Source organism: Pelmatolapia mariae, linkage group LG5, assembly GCF_036321145.2.
Source record: "Pelmatolapia mariae isolate MD_Pm_ZW linkage group LG5, Pm_UMD_F_2, whole genome shotgun sequence".
NCBI classification, from domain to species: Eukaryota; Metazoa; Chordata; class Actinopteri; order Cichliformes; family Cichlidae; genus Pelmatolapia; species Pelmatolapia mariae.
The window spans coordinates 37,200,607-37,227,932 of record NC_086231.1 but is presented as its reverse complement, the minus strand read 5'-3'; the positions used below and the strand labels follow the sequence as shown (position 1 = coordinate 37,227,932).

Genomic DNA, 27,326 nt, shown 5'->3' with positions numbered 1-27,326 from the left:
GTCGAGTGACCAGCGGATAAACTCTCAGGTTGGTAATAAATGTATTACATGTATAAGAACAAGCGTCATGTTAACAACTGAGAGCCGCATAGTAACTTTTATGCTTATTGTAGCTGTTAGCTAAAAACGCTAATTTAGCCTAGTTTTCCCTGGATTCAACTTTGACAAACAAATATGATCGACTGTTTCTAGTAGAATTCCAAAGTTGTCATCTTGTACCCTGTCAGAGCCCTGTATGCTTGCAGAGACCCCTACAGTAGGGAAACATGCAAAACTGTGTCTAAACCTTTGTATTTGAGCTTTATTTATGTCTTACACAGCATCCCAACTCTTTAGCTAACTTAATAACTTTAGCTAAAGTGAATAGTTAGTCTAATTTATTAGTGCAGCATTACTGGTTCACCTCTGTTTGAAGTGATATGATATGATATACAACTATCACTGTGTTTAACTACCATAATAATTCTTAGGGTACTGAGTGCATGCTTAATTATTATTTTTTTAACATACTACTCCATTGCTACGTTTGACAGGCTGAAGTTGTCGGGTCACCTCCTAAATCGACCATCTTTTACAGGTGTTTTGTGCCAGAAATGGAGTGTCCACTGAAGACTGAAGATACTGAATCTCTACGCCTTGCCACTGATCCCTCTTGTGCCTTCATCTAGACAAGAGACATTAACTTAACCACTCTCACATGCTCTGTATCTACATCACCTTCCCTGACAGTTGTAGCTTGGCTCATCTGAGGGTGAAATTATAAGAATGTGTTATTTTGCAAAGTGCTCTCTAGGGTTCCTAAATAAAATATGGCATTGAGGTCATTTCTTTTGAATTAATCCCTTCTTCTGAAATATAAGAACCTCTCCTGGTTTTAATGGCACTTTGGATTTCCTTACTTTCTGTTCCACTCCCAACCCCAAACAGATGCTGACACAGTAACATGGAAGAGGGAAAGAAGTTGGAAAGGACTACTACAAATAAGCCTAATGCCTAACAATGAAAAATGTAAAATAAGAACAATAATAATAATAAAGATGAAGTAACAAGTTTTTAGTTTTTTGTTTATTCCAAATGATCATCCAGATGTCTGTGACATGTGATAACAAACACCATAATGGAAGGCCTTTGTCATCACATGCTTAAACTCATCATATATGTTTTGCATATGCTGAACAGTTAGTCAGACATGCTGTAACTGTGGGGTAGAAAACTGCATGAACACCATACGGCAGGGGTCTCAAACTCCAGTCCTCGAGGGCCGCTGTCCTGCAACTTTTCCATGTGTCCCTTTTGCAACACACCTAGTAGGTCATTAGCAAGAGTATAGAACTTCACTGCATGCTGAGTTGGCAATTCAGCCATTTGATTCAGGTTACAGCAGCTCATGAGTGAATGAACATGGTGCAATAAAAGTATTTTTAGAAGTATATGTTTCCAAATACATACATTTACTTAAATGTACTTGAGTAGGGTTAGGGGTTGCCACCTCAGCATGCAGTCAAGTTCTATACTCTTGCTAATGACCTACTAATTGTATTCAGGTGTGTTGCACCAGGGACACATGGAAAAGTTGCATGACACCGGCCCTCGAGGACTGGAGTTTGAGACCCCTGTCATACGGAATATGACAGGTGTGGTTGAACTGCATGAAGACTCTGAAGTTTCTCTTCTCTTCTGGCAGGACAGGAATGTGGCCTTGTCCTGTGAGCCACCGTAAGGATGTACTTGGAGTAGAACTGGACTGTCACCGGCCTCAGGCTCTTCCCCTTTTCAAAGACAAAGCAGTCATTTAGATAAAATATTAGATATTGTTTACCTGCAACTGCACAAAGAGAATTTAGAAATGTAATTATTGTCAAGAGTGAACAAGCACTGATAGTGTAATCTACAGCTGTGGCCAAACGTTTAGAGAATGAGAAGCGTTGTTTGTTTATTTACAAAGTTTGCTGTTTCAGTGATAGTTGTATATCATATTATATCACTTCAAACAGAGGTGATCCAGTAATGCTGCACTAATAAATTAGACTAACTATTCACTTTAGCTAAAGTTATTAAGTTAGCTAAAGAGTTGGGATGCTGTGTACGGCTATCATTTGTTAACATGACGCTTGTTCTTATACATGTAATACATTTATTACCAACCTGAGAGTTTATCCGCTGGTCACTCGACATGACGAATGACTTCTGAAGTCTGAATTCAGCTCAAGATGCTGTAGATTCCCATCAGTAACACTTTCGGTCCGCTAGTAAAACGTAGTTCTATTGATCTGAGCTCGATTATTCTTGAACCGGAACCAGATGTAAGTCCCAAAAAACTGAATTTTGGAACTGAAACTGAATGGTGAGAAGTGAATCTGAAATTTTTCGAGAGCTAAATTTTTAAAGGATAAAATACAGTTTCAAAGCAAATGAATTCATTTTCAAAATATAAAATTCTATTTCAATTTAGTGATGATCATTTTCAAACCAATAAATTGAATTTTAAATTAGGCTAATTCATATTCAGTTTGTAAAAGCATTTATTCAAGTTACAATTCAGATTCAATCCGAGCAATTCAAATTCGAATTTAACTTATTCAAATTCAGTTTCTGATGGCACAGATTTCTGCCCATACATGACTGGTAAGCTGTTTGAAGAATTACTATTACAGTTTTAGGGAACTATACTTTGTGTCAGGGTAGAGGAATAGAGGGAAAAATATAAAAGAAATGAGTGAGAAAAGTTTTTATTATTTTTAATAACTGAACAAATGTACTAAAATCATCAACAATAGTCCCAGTCCCCAAGTCCACCACCATCAGTAGCCTCAGTGACTACAGACCCATCGCACTGACTCCAGTGGTTGCAAAGTGCTTTGAGAAGCTGGTCCTAAAACACATAAAGGACAGCCTCCCACCTAGCTTCGACCCCCACCAGTTTGCCTACAAGGCAAATAGGTCCACAGAGGATGCAATTTCCACTGCTCTCCACTCTGCTCTGCATCACCTGGAGAATTCTGGGACATCAGTAAGGATGCTCTTCGTTGATTTCAGCTCGGCCTTCAATACTATCATCCCAGACATTCTTATAGACAAGCTGGTAAACTTGGACTTCCCCCCCTCCACATGTGCATGGATCAAAAACTTCCTCACAGACCATTCACAATCAGTCAAGGTTGGCAACCAGCGATCATCCACCCTGTCACTCAGCACTGGCTCACCACAGGGATGTGTGCTGAGTCCACTATTATACACCATCTACACCAGTGACTGCACCCCTACGCACCCCTGCAACATCATCATCAAATTTGCAGACGACACCACTCTGATGGGGCTCATCACCAACGATGATGACACTGCCTACAGGGATGAAGTCCAGCGACTGTCAGAATGGTGTAACTACAATAACCTCACCCTAAACACCAAGAAAACAAAGGAAGTGGTCATGGACTTCCGCAAAACAAGAACTGATCCCCCTCCCCTATCCCTAAAAGGTGACTATGTGGAGAGAGTGTCCTCCTTTAAGTTCCTCGGCACCCACATATCCGAGGACCTATCCTGGTCCACAAACACATCAGCCCTAGTAAAGAAAGCCCAGCAGCGCCTCCATTTTTTGAGGGTTCTGAGATGGAACAGGCTGCAGACTGAACTCCTAGTGTCCTTCTACCGTGCCACTATCGAGAGTGTGCTGGTGCACGCCATCCCTGTGTGGTACGCTGGTTGCACAACAGCTGACAAGAAGAGACTACAGAGGGTCATCAGAACTGCAGAGAAGGTGATCGGCTGTCCACTCCCCTCCCTGGACTTAATTGCCAGCTCAAGATGTCTCTCCAGAGCCAGGGCAATTATAAAGGACCACCTCCATCCTAACCACCACCTCTTCAACATCCTGCCCTCTGGAAAAAGGCTCAGATCCATCAGGTGCAAAACCAACAGACTAAAGAACAGCTTCTTCCCGTGGGCTGTCAGAACTCTTAATGCAAACTAAGAGTGTGTAAAGACTTCCCCAACACATCCACTCTGACACTGCTGTTGATCATCTATGTGCAATATCTCAGTCTTTCCATGTTCTGTGCAAAATTTCTGGCTCATGTGCAATTATTTTGGTCCCAGTCTGTTTCAATGTTTCCTACACATACACCATGTATATAGTTCCACTCACATATGTATACATATACACTGCTTTTTATTTTATTCTTTTTATCTATTTATTTTTTTTTTTTTTTTCAGCCTTATTGTATATTGGTTTCTCTTCTTCTTACTTTAGCACCTTTGTGGTCCAGCTACCCAATTTCGCTGTGCAAGAAACTGCACAATGACAATAAAAAGCTCTAAGTCTAAAAGGTAGTCAGAAAAAGTAAAAATACTTCTGTAACTGGGCTATTTTCATGTTCATATGATTAGATTTCCGATATAATTGTTACTTTTAGTTATATGTGCATTGGGTCACACTTCTAAATGGCTATCGCCTGGAAAATTCCTTCACCAGGACAAGGACAGCCTTTGAGGCCAAGCTTCAGAGGAGCAGCCGGACCACAGACTTCCGAGTGCCTCAATCCATCTGCACCATGTTTAATGTCATGGTGGACGCCAAGGTCCAGTCAGCCAAGCTGTGTGCCATGGACCTGGGGCAGGAGGTAGGAAATACTAAATATCTCCCGTAAACTCACTTGCTTTCAGAGTGGATTTCCCTCCAGTTTAAAATGATTCATATTGGACATCATACAATTTAAATCTTGGATACACTTGTGGTCAAAAGTTTGAATGTCATGGTAATTTGGAGCTTAAATCTTTTAATAGATGGAGCTAAATGTTCTACAGTGTCTTTTAACTTGACTTGAAGGTCCAGGACTATTCACTTCTTATTAGTGATCATGACTGACTGACAACTGGTAGTTTTTCTTTGCCACCATAAGGATTTATAGTACTTAGTAAAATCGAAAGTCCAAAGAAGTCAGTCTTGTAGATTTACATAAGGTGGGAAGGTCTCTTGAAGTTGCTTCTAAAAGACTGAAGACCACCAGTTCAAACAATTGTATGTAAGTACTAGTTCTTTGGATGTATCACCACTTTGCCAAGGTTTCAAAGAAAACCCAAACTTTCACTCTGAGATGAGAGAGAATGGTTAGGTTGTTCAGAAACAACCTAACGCAGAATTTGAACAGAATTGGAATGACCTTACACTAGTCACCCAACAGTGTGATGCTGGATGTCTGCATTTTGAAAATACAATATTGAGATGATAGACTCCAAAATCCTGCAAAATCTTAATTCACCTCAATGTTTTCATACGTGGTTTTTTTTGTTTGTTTGTTTTGTTTGCAGGTCATATAAACAAGACCAGGCTGTACAAAATATACCTTGATAGGTTGGAGCTAGAATTATTAACGAGCAGCGGCTGAAAGCCTTCTTTTGACATTCAAAAGATGCTGGATTTACTGAAAGTTTTGGACAGGAGTATTTTTTTAATTCACTTTCATGAGAAGAATATCACCCATCACACAGGTTTTAGAGATTACATGCTATGAAAAATTTCTTTTCACTCCTGAACAGGCAGTCAGTCCAGTCTTAAAAATATCTGCAGCTCATGCTATATATAATAACTATGTCATGGCAAATTAATAATTAAATACTATTTAGTGTAAAAACTTCCAGTGTTTCTTTTTAGTGGCTGATGTCAAACAGAGGTTACCAAGTGTAATCTACTGAGGGTGAACAGTCTAACATTTTTTTCTTCCTCTTATTCTTCTGCAGAGGCAATATCACTCCCAAATCGACAATCTAATTGAGGAGACGGTGAAGGAGATGATTACTCTGCTAGTAGCTAAGGTACTAAAGTACACTACATGTTCCTAGCATGGTTTCAGTTCTTGTTGAAAAGACAAACAAATGACAGCAATAAGACCTAAACCAGGCATTCAAAACAACTACAGACAGACATAATATAACAAAAAGGCTCATTTTAAACTATTACAATTTCATTTAAATGTATGAATGCATGGTTAGCCATCCCGGTAAAGAAATCATCGCTCATCTGGACGTAGGATTTTCAATGGAAGAGATGTTTCATCACTCATGCAAGTTAGCTCTTTAGTCTGAGGCTAAAGAAGTCACTAAAAGACACGAAAAATTCAAAAGCACCATAAAGACTCAATGAGATGCGATGATAACAACAAGATTCCAATTTTATATACGACTCACAATTTGTGATAGCGTATGTTTCCAAATGTAAAGTCATTTCTCTGAGGCTTCTTTTTCCTCTCTTCTTTCCTAGTTTGTCGTCATTCTAGAGAGTGTGTTAACCAAGCTTTCCAGATATGATGAGGGAACACTCTTCTCTTCTTTCCTGTCTTTCACAGTAAGTAGTACATGTAAATATATATATATATACATATATATATATATATATATATATATATATATATATATATATATGGCCTTCTAGTAGTTTCCTGTTTGATATCTTTCCACTGCACTACATCAATTACATTATATTACATTATAATGGTGTGCTCAACTTAAAACCTCAAAGAGTTTCCTTTCTCAGGCAAAAAAAGAAAGAGAACATTCTCCAGAAAAAAACAAACAAACTATACAGTGTTGTGAAAAAAAGTTTGTCCCTTCCTGATTTCGTATTCTTTTGCATGTTTGTCGCACTTAAATATTTCAGGTCATCAAATAAAAAAATAACTACTAGACAATAATAATACAAGTAAACTCGAATATGCAGTTTCTAAATGAAGGTGTATATGATTAGGGAGAAAAAAACCTAAACCTACCCCTACCAAATATTTTAACGAAATCACTTAACCTTTAAAGAGTTAAAAGAATTCCAGCGGTTCCTGAAAGCAGTGGCTCTGTGCTTTTCAGTAATATTAGAGTCATCTGAGGTATGATGTCACAGCAGCCCTGTGAAAATGAAAGTTGTTTGAGAGAAGAGAGAGTGATCGAATGTGGTGGGGCTGTACAAACAACAGGCATTTTTTCGGATATTTGGGGTTTTATTTTTATTTATTTTGTTTTTGCTGTTTGCTTTGTTGTTTTCTGTATTTGCTTAGATTCTGATGTGTCGACCTGCCTGGGATTACCATAATCACCCTAATATCACTGAAAAAGCACAGAGTTGATGCTTTCAGGCACTGTTGGAATTTTTAGATTGCGGCAATGCTCAAGAGCTAGATAATTGGACCTAAAACTTTGGATTAAATAGAAAAGCCCTGACAAAGTGGAGTACACCAAGAGATCCTCAAGAGCCAGACATCATGCCACAATCCAAGGAAATTCAGGAACAAATGAAAAACAAAGTAATTGAGATCTCTCAGTTTTGAAAAGGTTTAAAGCCATGTCTAGAGCTGCGGGACATCAGCGAACCACAGTGAGACCCTTTATTCACAAATGAAGAAAACATGGAACAGTGGTGAACTTTCCCTGGAGTGGCCGGTCGACCAAAATTAACCGGAAGCAAAGTGATGACTCGTTCAAGAGGTCACAAAAGACCCCATAACAACATCCAAAGAACTGCAGGCTTCACTTGCCTCAGTTAAGGTCAGTGTTCATGACTCCACCATAATAAAGAAACTGGGTAAAAATGGTTCCAAAGTGAAAGCCAAAAGCAATATGAAGACTTGTATCATTTTTCCAGAAAACATGTTGATGCGTCCCCATTACATCTGGTGTTAAAGTAAGACAGCATTTGAGACAAGGAACAGCATACCAACAGTAAAATATGGTTGTCTTACTATGTTGGACTGGTTCTGTTTTGCTGCCTCAGGACCTGGAAGACTTGCTATGGTAAATGGAACCATGAATTGTGCTGTCTACCCAAAAATCCTGAAGGAGAATGTCGTGCCATCTTTTTGTGACATCAACCTAAAGTGCACTTGGGTTCTGCAGCAGGACAATGATCCAAAACACACCAGCAAGTCCACCTCTGAAAAGCTTAAGAAAAACAAAATGAAGACTTTGGAGTGGCCTAGTCAAAGTCCTGAACTCAGTCCTGAATCTGATTGAACTGGTGTGGTGTGATGTTGGGATTTTTTTGCCTGTCCCGTTTGGATCTTTAGCCATCAGAATTGTTGTCTGAAGGCCAAGAAAGATGCCAAGCGGATTTACTTTACCAATTGGATCATCATGGCTTTGCCATATTGGTCCATTTGATTGACCTTTATTGTAATTATGTATTTATTTTATTTGGTTTTCGGTTGTTACAGATGGGACAGACATGACTGGGGGATAGGACAGGGAGAAAGAATGAAAGAAAGAGAGGGAGAGAAAGAAAAATAGAGGGGAGAAGAAATGGTGAGAAAGGGGGAAAGAAAAAAAAAGGAAAAACAAACACAACACCTGGATCACCTGTATGGAGATAAGAAAAAACAGAAGAGAAAACAAACAAGAAAGAGCAACATAATAAATACAGCACCATCACAATAAACTAGCTAACAGTAGATAACAGTAGATACTAAATATTACATGTTATTGTGCAGTACGCAAGGTCGACAGTGCACATTGTGCTTTGAGGTAGCAGCCAAGAAAGGTGTAGTTTGTGTCCGTACACCTGTGTGCACACCTGTGTGGATCAGCACGCTTGTATTCAAAAGGTTTCTCCATGTAACGATCTGCTAGGGGGTGTGGGGAGTCATAGCCCCGTCCCCCAGGGCATGAAGCAGGTATGGAGGAGATCCAGGCCCTAGACATCCAGAGGCCCCAGAATACGAGGACCCAAGGAGGACCACCAGGGGGGCAACCATGCCACCCTCCTGGGAAGAGTGGAGGAGAGCCCCAAACGAGAGGTCACCCAGCAGCCACGGAGCAGAGGCCAGAGGGAGTTGCAGTGACGTGCCCGTGGGCTCTGCCGGGAGCCAGCTGTGCCAGAGAGGACCGGGCCTCAGGCCCAGAGGCCAGAGGCCTGAGGGCACCCTACCCCCCGGAAGGGGCCCAGCCGGGCCACAGGCGCCAGGCCCCGCCAATCGGCCACCAGGAGTGAGTCGGTACATACATGAGCGCCCAGCCCCAGACACCAAGAACCACCCACACACCAATGTCTGAGGGCATCAGGCACTGGCAGGGAGTGTGGTGAGGGGAGATAGGTCTTCATACTTCGAAGAGCCTGAGATGTTCCCAGAGAGGTGGAGTCTAAGACCCAAGCTGACATATAGACACAGACGAACAGGCGCACGCAGACACAAACGTGCATTCCCACCCCCAGACAGACATAAATAGACACTGTACACACATTCACACTCCCCAAACATACTCTATATCCCAGGTCTGGGTACGGTCTGGGGCAAACCGTACCCAGACCCAGGAGATGTAACCCTTCTGTCTGGGGTGGAGGAAAGCAGACCGCCTCTGTATCTGCAGTAGCAGGGAGGCCCCGCATCCCAGACCCCAATCCGACGGCCAGCACCTCCTCCCAGCCCCCCAGCCCCGACGGTTAACAGAACGAGGGTGAGTGAAGACCCCAAACCTCCTTCCGCCTGCTCATATGTAGTCTTGCTGCGTGTTGTTCTAAAGTGCATTTAAAACACAGGAGGGCAGCACGGTTCCTCCCGAAAACCCTCAATGTCTATATGCATTTAAAATTGAGGGTAGGGCACCAGCGCCAGAGGTGGGTTTGACTACACAGACCATCCTCTGGACGCTGTATAACGTGCCCACCCCCAAGGCCCTATATGTATGTGTTATGTGAGAGTGTGAGTGATGTGGCACAGGCGGCCAGAAGGGGACAGAGGGGGAGTGCCTCCCCTGCACCCTGGTGACACACCTGCACCCCAAGCCCTGCGTGTGTGTGGGTGTGGTGGAGCGGGAAGAGGGAGGCAGCTGAGGATGGGGAGGGAAGAAAGGGAGGGGCAAGCGGCTCGTCCCTGGGGCCAGCTCCCCCGCTGACCCCAGTAGGCACCCCCACACTCTGGAACCCACCAGGGCAAGGGGGCCCAGGCCCATCCAGACCGGGGCCCACAGCAGCAGCATCACCCGGCCCCACAGAGTCCGGGGCAGCCCACCCGACCCCACCGCAGAGAAAACTGCACCCACCCCATCATCCAATCTTCTCCTAGACTACACAAGACAATAGACACCCAGGTTGAGTCATTCTCCACCTCTCCAACATCTCTCCCCCACCTGCAGAGTGTGGTCCTGTAGAGAGGAGACCTCCTGCAAAGATGTAACAGCCTCCCCACCAGTTAGAGAGCCCTCCAGTTGGGCCAGTGCACCAGAGGTCCTCCGCTCCGGGGCTAAGCTTGGATATAATTGTCCGGTGTATTTGCTTGACAGTGTGAGCAGTTATTGGAAGACGTATAGCCCATCTTGAACATCCTATGACCTGTATAGTGCACTCTATGTAATATTTTGTATTGTATTAATTGCAAACTGGGATTTCTGATCCATTGAAAGGTTTTTAAGCACATCTGAGACCAAAGGTTTTGGTCTAAACTGATCGATAAATCCACTTCCCATTTTGCAATAGGAAGGGATATTGATTCATCTATTTTAGAAAGTGTTCTGTATATTTTAGACAATAATTTGGGGGGTTTTAAGAGTAAGAAATTGAACCACACTTGGTGGTGTTTGTAGTTCAACTTGACCCGGTTTAAATTTCTTTTTTACTATGGATTTAATTTGTTGATATTCCAAAAATCTTTTCTTGTTGATCCCATATTATATAACTAGTCTGTCAAATGAAATAAAGTCTGTTCCTTCCAATATATATTCCAAGTATTTAATTCCTTTGCAACTCCAATCTGGCAAGTTGATCATATTATTGTTTTGTAATATGTCCGCATTGTTCCAGATAGGTGTACGTTTGCATGGGATTAATGAAGACTCCGTTAATTTTAGAAACTCCCACCATGCTGTTAGAGAAGAGCTGATGCTGACGCTTTTAAAGCATTCATGTCGTTTGATGTTTGAGCTGATAAATGGTAGATCTGAAATTTCTAGATTATTACATAGTGCCTGTTCTACATCTATCCAGGGTTCATCTACGAAGGTGTGTTTTAACCATCTAGAGATGAACTGAAGCCTGTTGGCTAAAAAGTAGTGATTAAAGTTAGGCAGATCTAGTCCTCCTTTATCCTTGGTCCTTTGTAATGTTTTTAAGCTGATATGCGGGGGTTTATCTTTCCGAGTCTAGAGATCTGAACCAATCTTGTGATGGCTTACTTGGGATCATTGAAAATAAATCGTTTACTTTTGGCAAGACCATCATTTTTATGGCGGCAACCCTTCCCATGAGTGATATGGGTAAAGATTTCCATCTAGCCAGATTGCCTTCTACTGTCTTTAAAAGCGGGATGTGGTTTAATTTAGTTAATTCTGCAAGCTTAGGAGAGATATTGATACCTAAATATTTAATATTTCCAGATTGCAGTCGGGTAGATGAAGAATTATGGAAGTAGCAATTAATCGGAAGAACTTTAGATTTTGACCAGTTAATTGAATAATCTGAGACTCTTGAGAAAAAGTTTATCAGTGCAATTACCCTAGAGAGATTGGTTTGTGAGTTTTGGAGAAAAAGTAACACATCATCTGCATAAAGGCTGATTTTATGTTCTACATTCTTATATTTTATGCCCTTAATTGTTGTAGCCTGTCTAATTGCTGCTGCTAGTGGCTCAATAAAAATTGCAAACAGTGAGGGGGAGAGTGGGCATCCCTGCCTGGTGCCCCTCAGGAGACAGAAGCTGGAGGATATTTGATCGTTTGTTTTGACACAAGCTGTTGGGGAATTATATAATATTTTTAACCAGCTTACGAAAGAGTTTCCAAAACCAAATTTATGTAAAGTTGCAAATAGAAATTTCCAGTTAACTCTGTCAAATGCCTTTTCTGCATCAAGAGACAATATTATGGTTTCAATATTTTTTCTGCATGAGTAGTCTATTAAATTAAGTAATCTACGTGTATTTGTTGATGAGTGTCTACCTTTTATGAAACCAGTTTGGTCAGGATGAATTAAAAGGGGGGGTTATTTTCTCTAATCTCTTTGAGAGAGCTTTGCAGATTATTTTAAGGTCTACATTAATAAGGGATATTGGACGATAGCTTGAAGGAAATACAGGGTCTTTGCCTGGTTTGAGTAAGAGACTAATATTTGCAGAGTTCATATTTGATGGAAGTCTGCCATTTTCTTTGATTTCCTGCAACATTCTGTGAAAAATAGCTGCTAGAATCGTCCAGAATTCTTTGTAAAATTCTGCTGGAAAGCCATCTGGACCTGGAGCCTTATTATTGGGCATACTTATCAGGGCTTCCTGCAGTTCACCTGGCGTCAGTGGCGAATCCAGTGCCATTGCTTGGGTATCTAATAATTTTGAAAGAGTTACGTTGTCGAGAAATTGATCAATTTCGTTTTTAGATGGGTTTATTTGTGGTGTATATAAAGTTTCATAGAAATCCCTAAAAATTTTCTTTATTTTCTTGAGGTCATATATTGTATTCCCAGATAAATCTTTAACAGCACATATGGTTGTTTTTTCTTTATTGATTTTTAACTGGTTAGCTAGAAATTGTCCGGATTTGTTACCGTGTTCAAAATTTTGGAGGCAAAGTGTTTGTACTAAGAATTGAGTCTTCTTATTAATAATTTCAATTAATTCTAGTTTTGTTTTGCGTATTTTGTTCAATATTTCTTGATCTTGGTGTGACACATAGGCTTTTTCTAAGGATTTGATTTTTTTTTTTAGTTCCTGAATATTTTTGTTTTCTTTTTTCTTCTTATGTGATGAGAAAGAAATTATTTTACCTCTCAGCACAGCTTTCCCTGCTTCCCAGAGGACAGATGCTGATGTTCCAGGCGTGTCATTAAAGTCTAAATATAGAGTCCACTCTTTTTTAAAGTATTTGATAAAAGCTTCATCTTTGAGCAGTGATGTATTAAATCTCCAGTTTTTACTTGGCGTAGTATTATTCTTGTGTATTAGTGTTAAAGATACAGGAGCATGATCACTGACAGCTATAGGGTGAATCTTAGTGTCTGAGGTGTCACTCAGCAGTGAACTGCTGACTAGGAAATAATCCAGACAAGAGTAGGAGTGATGGACATGTGAAAAGAAAGTATATTCCTTACTGTTGGGGTGAAGGGAGCACCATGCATTGCAAAGACCAAAGTCGCTCATATACTGTTTGATTATATTTGTGGACTGCCAATTACGCTGAGTTCCTGCTGTATTGAGCCTATCCATTTCTTCATTTAGCCCCCAAGAACAAGTGTGCAATCTAAAAATCTGTGGAAGAATAAGGGGTCATCAACATTTGGACCATATAAATACATAGCTTTTTATTAAGTATAGATAGTTTAACGATTAGGAATCTGCCCTCTGGATCTATAACTGTGTCGAATATTGTGAAATTAATATTTTTATGTATTAAAATTGCTACTCCTCTTTGTCTAGAATTATAACAGGCTGAGAACACATTAGGAAACTCAGGTGTTTTAAGTTTATTCAAACCTGTGACAGGTATGTGGGTCTCCTGTAATAAAACAACGTCTGCCTGTAGGTTTTTAAGTTGGTTAAATATTTTTAACCTTTTTTCTCTGGAGCCAGCTCCGTGCACACACCATGTGACAAACCTTAGTGCGCCCATAGTTGTGTGTGTATGGCGAATGATGTACGCTGTGTGTCTCGCTTAGACGGGTGAGGAAAATGGAAACACATCATTTGTTTGTAAATAAAGAGAAGAAAAATGCGCGACGAGAAGCTCCATAGGTCTGACTATGTGTGTGCATAATAACTAATATGAGCAAGTGTGTGCACGTCTGAGTGTGTCCTATATCTGTGTGCGCTGTGAGGCTGTTGTAAATGTGTTGCCTTTAAACGCATGTGTGTGCGTGATTGTGCAGAGTGAGCATGTAGCAATAGAAGGTGTTGTTTGTGGATGGGTAGGGAAACAGGTGATCGACGCAGTGATAGAAAAGAGAAGCAAAGAAACCAAAGAGCAGGGTGAGCAACAAGAGAGAGAGAGGAAAAAAGGAATAAAAACGGAAACATTCAAATTAAGGCATTGACGGAGAGTGATGGTGACGTTATACTGAATTAGCAAACTGATATTACAAAGTTAAACAAAAGTTAATACAAGAGAGTGTGAGTGAAGAGAATAGTGTAGCGGATTCTTATCTGGTGTGCGGTCAATACAGCCACGGAGTGGTGACGGGGTCGCGGTAGAGGTGTCCGTCCATGTAGAGCCGGTCCACGGCGATGACAGCCCGGGAGCCTTTCTGGATAAAGCTACGTCGGACTGGGAACAGGACCTTGCGTTGTTCCAGGATCTCTCTGGGGAACTGGTTGTTCACGCTGAAATCCATTCCTTTCAGCTCTCTGCCGCGACTCTTCACCTGCTCCTTCTGCTTAAAGTGGCCGAATTTGGCCACAATAGGCCGTGGTCTCCCACTTCCTGTCTTCGGAGCCCCGATGCGATGCACCCTTTCAAACCTTATGTTTTTCACCGTTTCCTCCAGCAGCTTCAGGTGGGTTTTAATGAAGCTTCTCATTGTTGTTTCCGGGTCCTCTCCGGCAGACTATGGACTACAAGAAAACACAAGATTATCTCTCATGCTACGGGCTTGTAGATCGATAACGGTCTCTCTTATTTTTTTATTTATTTTTAACTGGGTCACATTATCGGTTAGAGATTTGACCGAGTCCCGTAGCGTGGCGTTTTCCACAGCAAGTGTTTCCACCTGCTGCTGGCTGAACTCCAGGGCTTCCTTCAGAGATTTAAATTCCCGGTGTAAGATCTCCACCAGGGACAGCCTCGCATCAAAACTGGACAATCGCTTATAGATTAACTCCAGGATGTCCACAATGTCTTTGCCAGCAGGCGATGTTGTGCCGGGGGGAGTCTGCCGGGCGACACCTTTTAGATGACGGCGTCTCAACTTTGGTCAGGGAAGACGCGCTCTGGGCCTTCTTCATTACTAGGTCGTGGAAGCACCGGTTGATGAAATCTTGGAGAGCGTCTAAACTCTCCTCGTTGTCCTCCAGGGTGTTGGAGATAGTTGGACAAATGTGGTTAGTTAAATGACAATTGATTAGTGTATTTGGAATACTTGAAGTTTTAAAGCATTTTTTAAAATGCTATGCTACCATTTGCTTTTTTTCTGCCAAATCTCCAGCGTCTGACATCACCTACAGCAAAATTCGCTTACCTTCTCCCGTCACTTCTGGTGTGATGTTAAAAAAGTGGTTCAGACCTCTGTCTGTATCCAGTAAGGGTCCCTAGGCTAGACACCCCCATGCTAATCAAGCCTACCTCGGATATGAGCGATAGAGAGATAATCTGGGAATGTCCGAGCCGGTATGGCTTCATTTAACAAGGTCTGTGTCACGTATTGAGGAACCCAGGATAGACTGATGAAAAGTTGGGTACTAGAACAAGGAGGTATACATGGACAAGAGACAAGAATGGGGCGCTGTTGAAATGCTACTACTCAAGTAACCCCAATGGAAGGGGTAATATGAAGGGGGTGAGGGACCTATGAAATCTTTGATACCCAGCATCCAGATTAAAGGTGAAACAACTTGTATCTCAGTGTTCCAACATTCGGAAGAAGGAACTGCTCTCAACTGGAGATCAATGAGGCACAAAACAAATGCTATGGCAAGGAGGAGCCAGGATGTCAGGTCAGGGAGGTGATACCATCACCCCCACTCAAGATTAGATATTAAGCCCCAAGTACCACAGAAGGAGTGTTGAGTGCGAGAGAAGCTGAATTGAGAGCTCATGGCAAAGCTGGAAACCTGGACCCTCTGTAGCTGGTTACCAAGACTACGTGAAGTACCCTCAGAAGGTCTGCTAGAAGATTTGAATGCAGCATTAAGGACTATCCCTACTGCGACCATCAGCGAAACTAACCAGCTGATCTATACCATGGCAGCAGTGATCAGTGAGATGCTTGGCTACAAGATGAACAGCCACAAGGAGCAGTACCCTCCATGGAGAAGGAGACTAGAAGCTAAGATCAAGGTAGCATGAAGGGAGGTTAGCCAACTATCAATGAAGAAGGTGCCTAGGAAGTACAGCAAGCTGTCCATACCAGAGGCCTTGGAAAACACCAAGCAAAGACTCACAGCCTTAGCTGGCCTCTTGAAGACGTACACCAGAGAGAAGGCAAGAGAATAAACCAGCTGTTCTCCATGGAATCATCCAAGGTATGCTCTCAGTGGAGGGAAACAAAATGAAAACAGCACCAACAAGGCTGGAGACAGAGCAACACTGGAAGTGCATATGGGAGGGCACAACCCATAATAGCGATGCTTAGTGGTTAGTGGATCTAAGAGCAGACCACAGCAACCTACCTGAATAGGGTCCAGTGACCATCACAGTGGTAGTCATCCAAGAAAGTATGTTAGACCTGAAATGTATGTTAGTATGTTAGACCTGACATGATTCGCATGATTCTACTGGCAAAAGAAGCTAACTGCACTCCATGAACGTCTGGTAGCACAAATGAACAAATGAATGAATGAGCAGAACACAGAAATCCATACTCTAAATGGATGACATCAAGTTGTATGCCAACAATAATCGAGATATCAGTTCACTGATCCACACCACAAGGATGTACAGCAACGACACTGGAATCTCATTTGGACTGGAGAAGTGTAGTCAGATGGGAAAGGGAGGGAAAGTAGTCAGAACTAAGGGGATTGCACTACTAGAAGGCAACATTGCAGACATCCAGGACAGCTACAATACCTGGGAATCCAACAGGCAAATGGGAACCATGTATAGGTTGCTAGGAAAGCCTCAAAATGGTAAATGGCCTATATTTGTATAGCACTTTACTTAGTCCCTAAGGACCCCAAAGTGCTTTACACGTTCAGTCATCCGCCTATTCACACACAGGTGATGCCAAGCTACACTGTAGCCACAGCCGCCCTGGGGCGCACTGACAGAGGTGAGGCCAGTAGACAACGTGTGAAGTGTCTTGCCCAAGGACACAACGACTGAGACTGTCGGAGCCGGGGCTTGAACCGGCAACCTTCCGATTACAAGATGAACTGCCAACTCTTGAGCCACGATCGGGGGCGATTGTGGCTCAAAAAAGATCCAGGTAATCAACACCTATGCCCTGCCGCTGATCAGATAGTCCTCTTTGATAATAAGCTGGCCAAAGGAGGAGATAGAAGTTCCTGACCATGCATGGAGGATTTCACCCCAAGTCCAGCACCCTGAGGCTGTATGCTAAGTGAGAGAGCTAAGGAGACTGAAGTCCAGTGAGTGTCACAACCACAGTCCAGTAGGAGACCAGAAATATCCATGAGTACATCAGGAAGATGGCCACAACTGACCACATGCTTAGTGAATATCTCAGACAGCAGAAACCCAAGAAAGAGGAAGAGCAAGGAGAAAAACCACCATGAAAGGAGAGGTCCCTGGACATCCAGAAATCCTACCAGTGGCTAGACATATCTGGAGTGAAAGACAGCACAGAGGCACTAATTATGGCAGCACAGGAACAAACTGGTGATGGCTAACCAACTAGACAAAGTAGTGGTGGACAAGCAGAGGAAGATGGTCGTAGTCATATATGTAGCTATACCAAGTGATAGCAACAGGAAGAAGGAACACAAGAAGCTGGAGAAATACCAAGGGCTAGGGAAAGAGCTTGAGAAGATTTGAAGTGGTCCCAGTGGTAATCTGAGCACTCAGTGCAGTGACCCCCCCAAATCTAGGCGAGTGGCTCCAGCAGATCCCAGGAACCATATTGGACATCTCTAACCAAAAGACTGCAGTCCAAGGAACAGCAAAGTACTGCATAAGCCCTCAAGCTAACAGGCCTCTGGTACAGGACCCGAGCTTGAAAAGAGAGACCACCTGCAGGTCTTTCTTTATACTTTATTCTAGGTCCTTTCACTTACATATTCATTTTCTAATGTCTGATAATTAGTGAAAACATCTTTCTGCTGATTTCATTTCTATTGTTTTTACTATTTTTGTGTTTGGCGCAATGTTGGGGCTGTTTTTGTGGAATTGTAGAAGTGTATTTTCATTACAATTGTTTGCACATGTCTGCTACCATTGGCATGGTTTTTTTTCAGCAACTGCTTTATGGTTTGTTTATTTATCTAATTACTGAGCTTTTATGGATTGTGATTGTTGTTTGCCATAAGCTACAATGATAATGGCTACTGAAACTGCTGAAATACATCGGCCTTTTGCGCTTCATTAAATATAATGAAGTATATTTTTCCAGAGAATGCTGCTATTCTGTTTATTGCCTTCTCTAAAAAAATCTTCACTGTGTAACTTCCCACTGAACCTGCTAATTCAGAACATTAAAATATGTTACTGTTATAAACACTTAAGAGTTACTTCTTGCCTAACCATTGGTAATACTTCATAAGAAATATACATTATAAAATATTTGTAGGGTATTTAGTAAATACTAATCTATAAAGAGTTACCTATACATTAATAAACATTAATAATTAACACAGCTATACCAATGTTCCCTCTAATTTTTCATGTGTCTGAGCAAACACACAAACTGCCTGAGCGATCTCGTGGACCACTGTGAGTGACAGCAGACGTGTGCACTGTGGTCACGCCAGCGTCGAATCCATCCAAGTTACATGGTTTATTAAAATAATGAAATTACAGCATTTACATTTCTGTTAGACTACTTTTAATTAATTGCTTTAGCCCACTTACAATGAAAATTTAAAAAAAAAATCTTGTTCATGGCCTGTGTAGTATGTTAACACTATTGGAAGTAAAAATAACTTGAACTCCAATTTTGAAAACACAACTTTCTATTTCATTCTTTCTTTTTTTTTAAATAAAACTCTGACTTGTATTATGAGTATGAGTCTGTGGTCTGGGAGAGAGTCCTGTAACTCTGTCTGCAAAATACAGTATATAATGACCAATGTTGGGCAATTAATTATATAGTTACTTCTTCAAAAAAGTTACTGAGTTTTGCAAACACCAAGGTTTTTTGCAGCTCTTTACCTAAAAATGCAGCCAAGGCGGTTTTTTAAACAAACATTTCAAAATACTTACAGAACAATCAGCTGTTCTGCATCAAATCTGATGCCACACAAATTATTTGTGCCACTCCAAAAAATAATTTCTGTCCACTATGAGATAAAAGAGAACAACAGCCTGATACCTGCAGGCCTGACAACAGGAGATGTATCACTCCTGTAACACCTCTAACATTCAGCAGTCGCCTCATTGTTCTGACACACACAACAAAACTATTGACTACACTACACACTAACTACACAAGATTTGCGCTAAACGTCTCAAATCTCTCGCATCTCAAAACACGCCATCACTCCTAAAACTTCCTCCCGTTTCTTAACAACTAAATGCCATGTTTTGATTGGTCGACATGGTACATTTTTCGACCAATAGGAAAGGGTGGGGGGTGTTTTGGTTTCATCTTTGCTCACAGGTGGAGAGCGCTTTTGAGCGTTTTCCTTATAAAACGCAGTTTTTACCGTTTCTTCCCGCAGTAAATATAAACAACGATAGTATTCAGGAAGAAAACCAAACATTGCAGATATTTTTATCATAACTCTGGTTTTACGTGGCCTATCAACACAATTTAAAAACTGGTATAAAGTCCACACTTTTTCCGTCAATTGTTCCGTCTGTCCTGCTCACATCTCCAATGGTTGTACACGTTGTCATTAACGCGGCTTCACTCCACATCAGCCACGCCACTTTGCTAGCTAAAACACCGGTGTCGGCACATATTTACTTTAATTTCAATTCAGGTTAGAATTTTTTTTGTGTGCGCAACGCAGATTTTCTCTGTGCAGAGACCGTGCCAACAGTGCGCAATTGCGCACGTGTGCAGCTGAGAGGGAACATTGCTATACACTATATGTCGAATGCTTCATTCAACAATTAAGTCTTCATGTCGAAACCAATTATGGATGGTAATAATAATAATAATAATAATATTAATAATAATAATAATAATAAATTTTATTTATGAGCGCCTTTCAAGACACCCAAGGACACTGTACAATAGAATAAAACGCATAATAGAACAATGACACAATGAAGAACAATAAAACAAAAGCACAAGATAAAATTAACAAACAGTGGATTCACAGTGAATATGCAGATTTGAACAGATGAGTTTTGAGTTGGGATTTAAACTGGGGGAGAGAACCAATGTTTCTTATTTCTGGGGGTAGAGAGTTCCACAGCCTGGGAGCAGAGCAGCTGAAAGCTCTGCTTCCCATGGAGGTGAGGCGGAAGGAAGGTACAGCAAGCTGGATAGAAGAAGAAGATCGAAGTGAACGGGCAGAACAGATAGTGGTTAACAGGTCAGAAAGGTAAGGAGGAGCGAGGTTATGAAGGGCCTTGAAGGTGAGCAGAAGAAGTTTGAATATTATCCGGAATTTCACAGGGAGCCAGTGAAGTTCCTGAAGAACAGGGGTGATGTGCTGGTAGGAGGGGGTTCTGGTGATAATGCGACCAGCAGAGTTCTGAACCAGTTGAAGCTTATGGAGGGATTTTTGGGGGAGACCATGCAAAAGAGAATTGCAGTAGTCAATACGGGAGGTAACAAGACTGTGGACAAGAATGGACGTAGACTGGGTGGAAAGAGAAGGAAGTAATCTGTTAATGTTACGTAGATGGAAATAGGCAGAACGGGTGAGATTATTGATGTGAGATTTATAGGAACGTGAACTGTCTAGGATGACACCAAGGCTCTTAACCTGAGGAGAAGGGAAAGCTGTGGAGTTATCGATGGTGAGTGAGAAATGGTTCGCCTTCAAACGTTGGACTTGGTGCCAATAAGGAGGATCTCAGTTTTATTCTCATTGAGCTTTAGAAAATTAGAGGTAAACCAGGATTTTAACTCGGATAGACATTCTGAAAGGGAGGAAGGTGGGAGGGAGGAATCAGGTCTGCAAGAGAGATATAACTGGGTGTCATCAGCAAAACAGTGAAAGTGAAGATCAAATTTGCGGAAAATGGTACCTAGAGGGAGGATGTATATTATGAAGAGAAGAGGGCCTAAAACTGAGCCTTGGGGTACACCAGAGGTGACGGGGAATAGACGAGAGTGGAATGATCTTAGTTGAATAAACTGGGAACGGTCGAGGAGATATGATTGAAACCAGGTGAGGGGTGTGTCAGAGATGCCGAGAGAGGAAAGTCTGGTAGAATACTTTACATCTGTGTCCTAATTGTCTGTGAATGTGTTAACAGTGGTTTTAGAAACACTCTATAATGTAAATAATGGGTAATTCAGCAAGTTAGAAGGTTAAAAGGTTTTAGTTAAACATTTTTTGTGACCTCATCTAAATTCATAAACCACTGATAAATTAAATGGACCAGTAATTCCTCAAGATTGGAAAGTATTTACTTCAACTTAAGGATAATGAAGTTTCTTCAATTAAAAAAACAAACAAACATGTATATGTTTAAACAATAGTGAATATTAAAAATCAAGGCACTTGTGGGACTAAATTTAAACAATAGGCTGGCCATGCATACTCACAGGTCTGTGACTGAGTTTTCTTTAAGTTGTGATCGAACCTTTCCACAATTTCCGTATTTCAAAATCGTAAAAGGTTAAATCCTACTGCCTAGATTTATCTGTTAAAAAGTAGCATTACCATTTGATAACTGAGGAATGTATAGTTAATTGTTATAGCTTCTGATTTAACCTCCTAAGACCCGAACTCTTCCATGGCATGCATTTTTAATTTCTCTTTGATATTTGGGCATATTGAGACCTGATGAATGTAAAAACAAAGAATTACCAGAGTTTTGTTTTTTTTTACCTGATTTTTGTTTCTGAGAAAAATTTGAGCCACATACGAGGATATTTGTTTAAAATTTCAATAGAACAGTAGCAGTATAATGTCCTCGTAAGTGGATATCAGGCCCTTGTAGAGCAAGTCTAAACAACTCAAAATGTGATGTCCCCATATGTGGACGCCAGGTCCTAGAAGGTTAAAATAAAAGGATGAACAGTATGAACAGTATGCAGTGATAAAACCAATAAACCACAGATGAGTATAAGGGCTGCGTTTTAAAAATAAATGCATTTGTAACATTGATCATACTCTATAATTGTCTGAAAGCAAATTAATGAGCCTAGTCAGCTATTTACATCTTTATCCAAATGTGGATCCTATGCACAAACCTTTCAAATAAAAGCTCAAATTCCATCAGGTCCAGAACAGTTTTTAGAGCACACGTTTAAACATTGACAGAAAACATTGTGGCTCAGTTCAACATTACCACGTTGTATAAAATTCAGGGAGTCCGGTTACTCCATGCACTCTGTTCTAAAGTCTGTGGTAACTAAATGCATTGCTTAGCCAAAACTAAGCTTCTAACTAAGCTAATAAAAATAGCCTTCTGTTGGACGCTATGGCTAGGTTCAGCAAAGTCATTTAAAAAATATATATATTTTTGGCCTTTACTTTATTCGATAGATGTAGTGTACAGAGGACAGGAAAGCAGTGGCAGAGAGGGAGAGGGGGGAAAACATGCGGCAAAGGGAAACAGGTCGGACTCAAACCCAGGCCGGCGGCTCTTAGCCGAACGGCATGTGGTCACCCGCACAACGCACTGAACTAAACTGGCTCCCACAGCAAAGTCATTTACCCCCAAAATAAGCCGACGACAGAGATCAGATCTTAACCCAGGGTGGGTAATAATTGTCCTAATGGACTATATGAGAAACTGGGTCTGATGTGGAAGACCACACCATTAAGCTGACCTTTTTTTTACTTGTAGTTTAATGATTATTGCTGCAGGTTTTTCAGTTCTTTCCTCTTGTTCAGTGAGATTTATTAGTCTGTTTAGAGCGCAAACATGTGCATTAAAGGCAGGTTGAAAGTCTGAGATGGAAATGCAAAGGACATCAGACAGGGATGCTACCATATAAAGCTGGTGACCATCAATCAAACTAAACCTGCCTATTAGTCTACCATTATCTGTTCAAGTGAGGACTCCACCAAGACCTTATTCTCATTATTCAACTCCTTTTACAGGCCACCTGATTTTCTGCCCGCTCATCTCTATTCATCTAACTTCTGCAACTCTCTAATGCTATTCTTCACTGAAAAAATTCATAAAATACATCTAGACTTGGTCCCTAATGCTCAATGTATCTTAAGTCCACCCCCTTCTCACTTCCTTTCTGCTTTTCAACTTCTGTCTCTAACTGAAATCGCTGATCTCATCCACAAATCAAAGCCTTCTACCTGCCAGCTTGATCCTATCCCCACTGTCCTTGTCAAAGCCTGTCTACCCCCTCTCCTTCTCCTCATATCTGCTATTATTCACTCTTCACTAACCACTGGAACTGTTCCTGCTTCTTTCAAAGTTGCCGCCATCACCCCAATCCTGAAAAAAAAAACAGGTCTAGATCCTCACAACTTTAATAATTTTCGTCCTATCTCCAATCTACCATTTCTCTCAAAAATTCTTGAAAAAGTAGTTGCTTCACAAGTCCATCTACACCTAACTGAAAATAACCTTTACGAACAGTCCCAGTCTGGTTTCCGTCCTTTGCATAGCACCGAAACTGCTCTTATAAAAATAACAAACAATCTTCTTATGGCGGCTGATTCTGGTCTCCTCTCCATCCTTATTCTCCTTGATCTGAGTGCAGCCTTTGATACCATCTCTCACCCCATTCTTCTTAGCAGATTAGCTTCTATTGGCCTCTCTCATACTCATTTAGCCTGGTTTAAATCATACCTGTCTGACCGCACTCAGTTCATTCAGTTGAAATCCTTCACTTCTCAGCCTTCTCCTCTATCTACTGGGGTGCCCCAGGGATCTGTCCTCGGGACCCTCCTTTTCATTATTTACCTTTTTCCACTCTGACACATTTTTCGTAAATATAACATTCAGTTCCACTGCTATGCCGATGACACCCAGCTTTACCTCTCTACCAAACCCAACTCTACTCCTCCTCCACCCTCCCTCACCCTCTGCTTAGCTGAACTCAATTCATGGTTCTCCTCCAACTTCCTTAAACTCAACAGCAATAAATCAGAACTTCTCCTGGTCGGCACTAAACTATCGCTATCCAGAATTAATGGTTTTTCTCTCACTATCAATAATTCGTTGGTCCCTATCTCTCCCTCTCTGAAAAGCTTGGGTGTCATTCTCGACAGTACATTATCCTTTAATTCACATATCAATAATGTCACACGTGCAGCATATTTTCAACTCCATAACATCAATCGCCTCCTCCCCTTCCTCACTCCTCATGCCACTGCCATTCTCGTCCATAATCTTGTTATCTCTCCAACGTGTCCAGAACTCTGCTGCCTGTATTATTACTAGGACTTCCTCTACCCACCACATCTCCCCAATCCTGAAGCAGCTTCACTGGCTCCCGGTTAAATTTTGCATTCATTTTCATTGACAGAAGCTGGATAGTGTAGTAGTAAGACTACACACATTTGAAGCGGGAGTCACAAGTTCGATTCCCACCTGGTATCCAGTAAGGGTCCTGTCTAGACCCCCCATGCTAAGACAAATGATCTGAGGCACCAATCCCTCAGATCTTCATTCTTCTCTTTCTCTCTCTGTTCCTTCCGCTTGTCTTGTTACAATGGGGGGGCAGGGCTTTTAGTTGCTCTGCCCCTCGACTTTGGAATTCCTTACCCCTTGACCTCAGAAACATTACTTCATTCCCTCTTTTTAAGTCCACCCTCAAAACTCACCTTTTTAAAATTGCTTATGTTTAAACCTTTACATGCTCACAACTTTCATCTGTTACTCTTATTATTGTGTATATTTTCAGTTCTTCTGTGTTTTTGTTTTTAAATATATATCTGTTTCATTTGCTGTACAGTGTCCTTGGGTGTTCTGAAAGGTGCCATTTTTAAATAAAACGTATTATTATTATTATTATTATTATTATTATTATTATTATTATTATTATATCTCATACAGATACAGCCAATCAATGGCAGAGTGTCACCAGGATGGTGCTTTCTTCAAAAAAAACTTTGACTTGTGTAGTGAGTTATAGATTATTCTAGGGTCTTTACCGTAGTGCCTAAACCTAAAGCACATTGAGACCACTTTTCTGATTTGGCGTTATATAAACAAAACTGAATTGAATTGATCCCAAGCCAGATGTGGGAGTTATTTCTGAGACTGAACTTCATTTTTCATTTGGCCTGTTGTTTGCTGGGTTGCTACTTCTTTAGATCTCTGTTTGAATTAGGAGCATGTCTTTCATTTTTTCAGTGACCTAAATAAACCAAGCATGTTCTGGCTTGTCAGATCATTCCACCAAGTAGAAATTACTTCTGCATATTTTTAAGTTACACTCTGTTATAAATTCAACATGATGTCATAAAGTTTGCAGATGTATTAACAACAGTTTAATAATATACTGGACTTGATACTTTAATAATAATGTAAAAATCTAAAAATCTTTTGTGATTAATTTTTCTTAAATGACAAAACACATCAATGACATTCAGTGAGAAGGTTTCACAGACAGGCAGAGATGATGACTGCTGCTTGACTGTATAAGGTTCTTATTTCACAATAGTTAAGAGGTAGCTGAACAACAAGCACTAAAATTAGAAAAGCAAAAGTCCCTCATTTGAACTTTGTCATAAAGTTTGGGAAATTACAAAGAAAATGATTGTTTTTATAATAGTTTTCTGTAAATATTATCTGTCAGTGATTCCTGGACTTCTGTTTACCCATATGGAAAAGATATATATTAATCTTATAAAGTTTGTATCTGTCTTGTGTGAAACTTGTATAAAAAGCATACAAGAGTGAAAACAGATATAAGATCCCTTGAAAAATTATATAAATGAAACTTGTATGTTTTGGATACTTATTAAAACAATATATGAAAGTAATGAGAAAGTGGCCACTTTCATGAGTAAATCATGTAAGCCTTATATGATTTACTCATGAAAGTGGCCACTTTCATGAGTAAATCATATAAGTTTTTACTATTTCTTTTCCATATGGGTGTCCTCAGAGAGTTAGAATCACAGCCGGTGTAGAAAGGATATTTGGGTTTGGACAACATTGGCCTTCTGCGGGTCAGAAGTGTGACAAGAGAATCCACTGTGATGCTAATGACAGTCTGCGCTCTCTTACCTGTCTGTTAAAGTTGGCTGAAAAATTACTGCAGCTATTTATCAGTGATGTGCAGAGCTCAGGATAGGGTTAGTCACTGCATGTGAAATGTACTCTGTTTAGGCTGCAGAGCAATCTTATTTCAATCTGAAATCTTCCTTTTATATCAAATCTAAAGTTTGTCTTTGATGACATCCTCAAACAGCTTTAATATCAATTATACAGCAAAGTGAGCGCAGACAACTGAGAAAGTTAATGACTGTCAATGTATCGCACGTATGTGTGGATGAATTTACATAGATCTACAGCCTCTAGTATGAACCCATGGGCTAACAGTTTGACTGAAGAGTCTCAATGTAATAAACAATAGAAAAGAAGATTTGCCAAATGTCACCACTCGTACATTTGCATTCTTACTCAACTTTTTTAGACTTTGTAGTTTCAGTGAGACTTTGTTCTCTCCCAAGCAAAGCAGTACAATACAAAGCAGTAAAATACAAAGCAGTACAACACCTCCCTCAAAAATTGTTGACACAGGGTGAAGGTGGAGCTGATTTGGAGTGAGTTGCACATGTTCACGGACAACAGCACCCCGACAGATACTTGTACCCAGGATTCATCAGTGTCACAATCCTGTGATCAAACCAAACAAAAATACTACTGTAAATTGTCAATTTGAAATTGTCCCCACTTCATCTGTCCTGCTGTCACTACCTTCAGCATTGTACATCAAAGGAATACTCAGCCAGTGTAGGAGCATGTTCATTATCTGTTTTGTGTCTATGCATCCAGAAGCTGGCGTTCAGCTCTTACCATCACTGCTTAGCTCAGTGCGAACAATAAACGTAGAGAGAAGTCAGTAACATACTTGTTAAAAGTGAACTAAACAGTGACTTGAATGATTTGCGCCGAGCTAAGTTGCGATGCTAACAGCTGGAAGTCATTCACTGCACTATATCAATCTAGAAAACATTTAAGACTCTTGTGAGGAATTTCTGCTTTGATAGTGACAGTAGAGACAGGAGAAGCCGGGGGAGAGAGGCGACACCGGTATTTTAGCTAGCAAAGCAGCGTGGCTGATGTGGAGTGAAGCCACGTTAATGACAACGTGTACAACCATTGGAGATGTGAGCAGGACAGACGGAACAATTGACAGAAAAAGTGTGGACTTTATACCAGTTTTTAAATTGTGTTGATAGGCCACGTAAAACCAGAGTTATGATAAAATATCTGCAATGTTTGGTTTTCTTCCTGAATACTATCGTTGTTTATATTTACTGCGGGAA

General features: G+C 40.9%; 1 protein-coding gene across 2 annotated transcripts in view; it reads left to right on the top strand.

The window, feature by feature from the left end:
• The window catches only part of cadpsa (Ca2+-dependent activator protein for secretion a), a 318,715-nt gene that overhangs the window by 239,877 nt on the left and 51,512 nt on the right, over positions 1 to 27,326 (top strand). For both annotated transcript variants that reach the window (XM_063474914.1, XM_063474915.1), the window contains 3 exons: positions 4,472 to 4,619; positions 5,737 to 5,811; positions 6,257 to 6,340. In XM_063474914.1, coding sequence (XP_063330984.1) covers positions 4,472 to 4,619; positions 5,737 to 5,811; positions 6,257 to 6,340 — 307 coding nt within the window. The remainder of the gene's footprint in view (positions 1 to 4,471; positions 4,620 to 5,736; positions 5,812 to 6,256; positions 6,341 to 27,326) is intronic.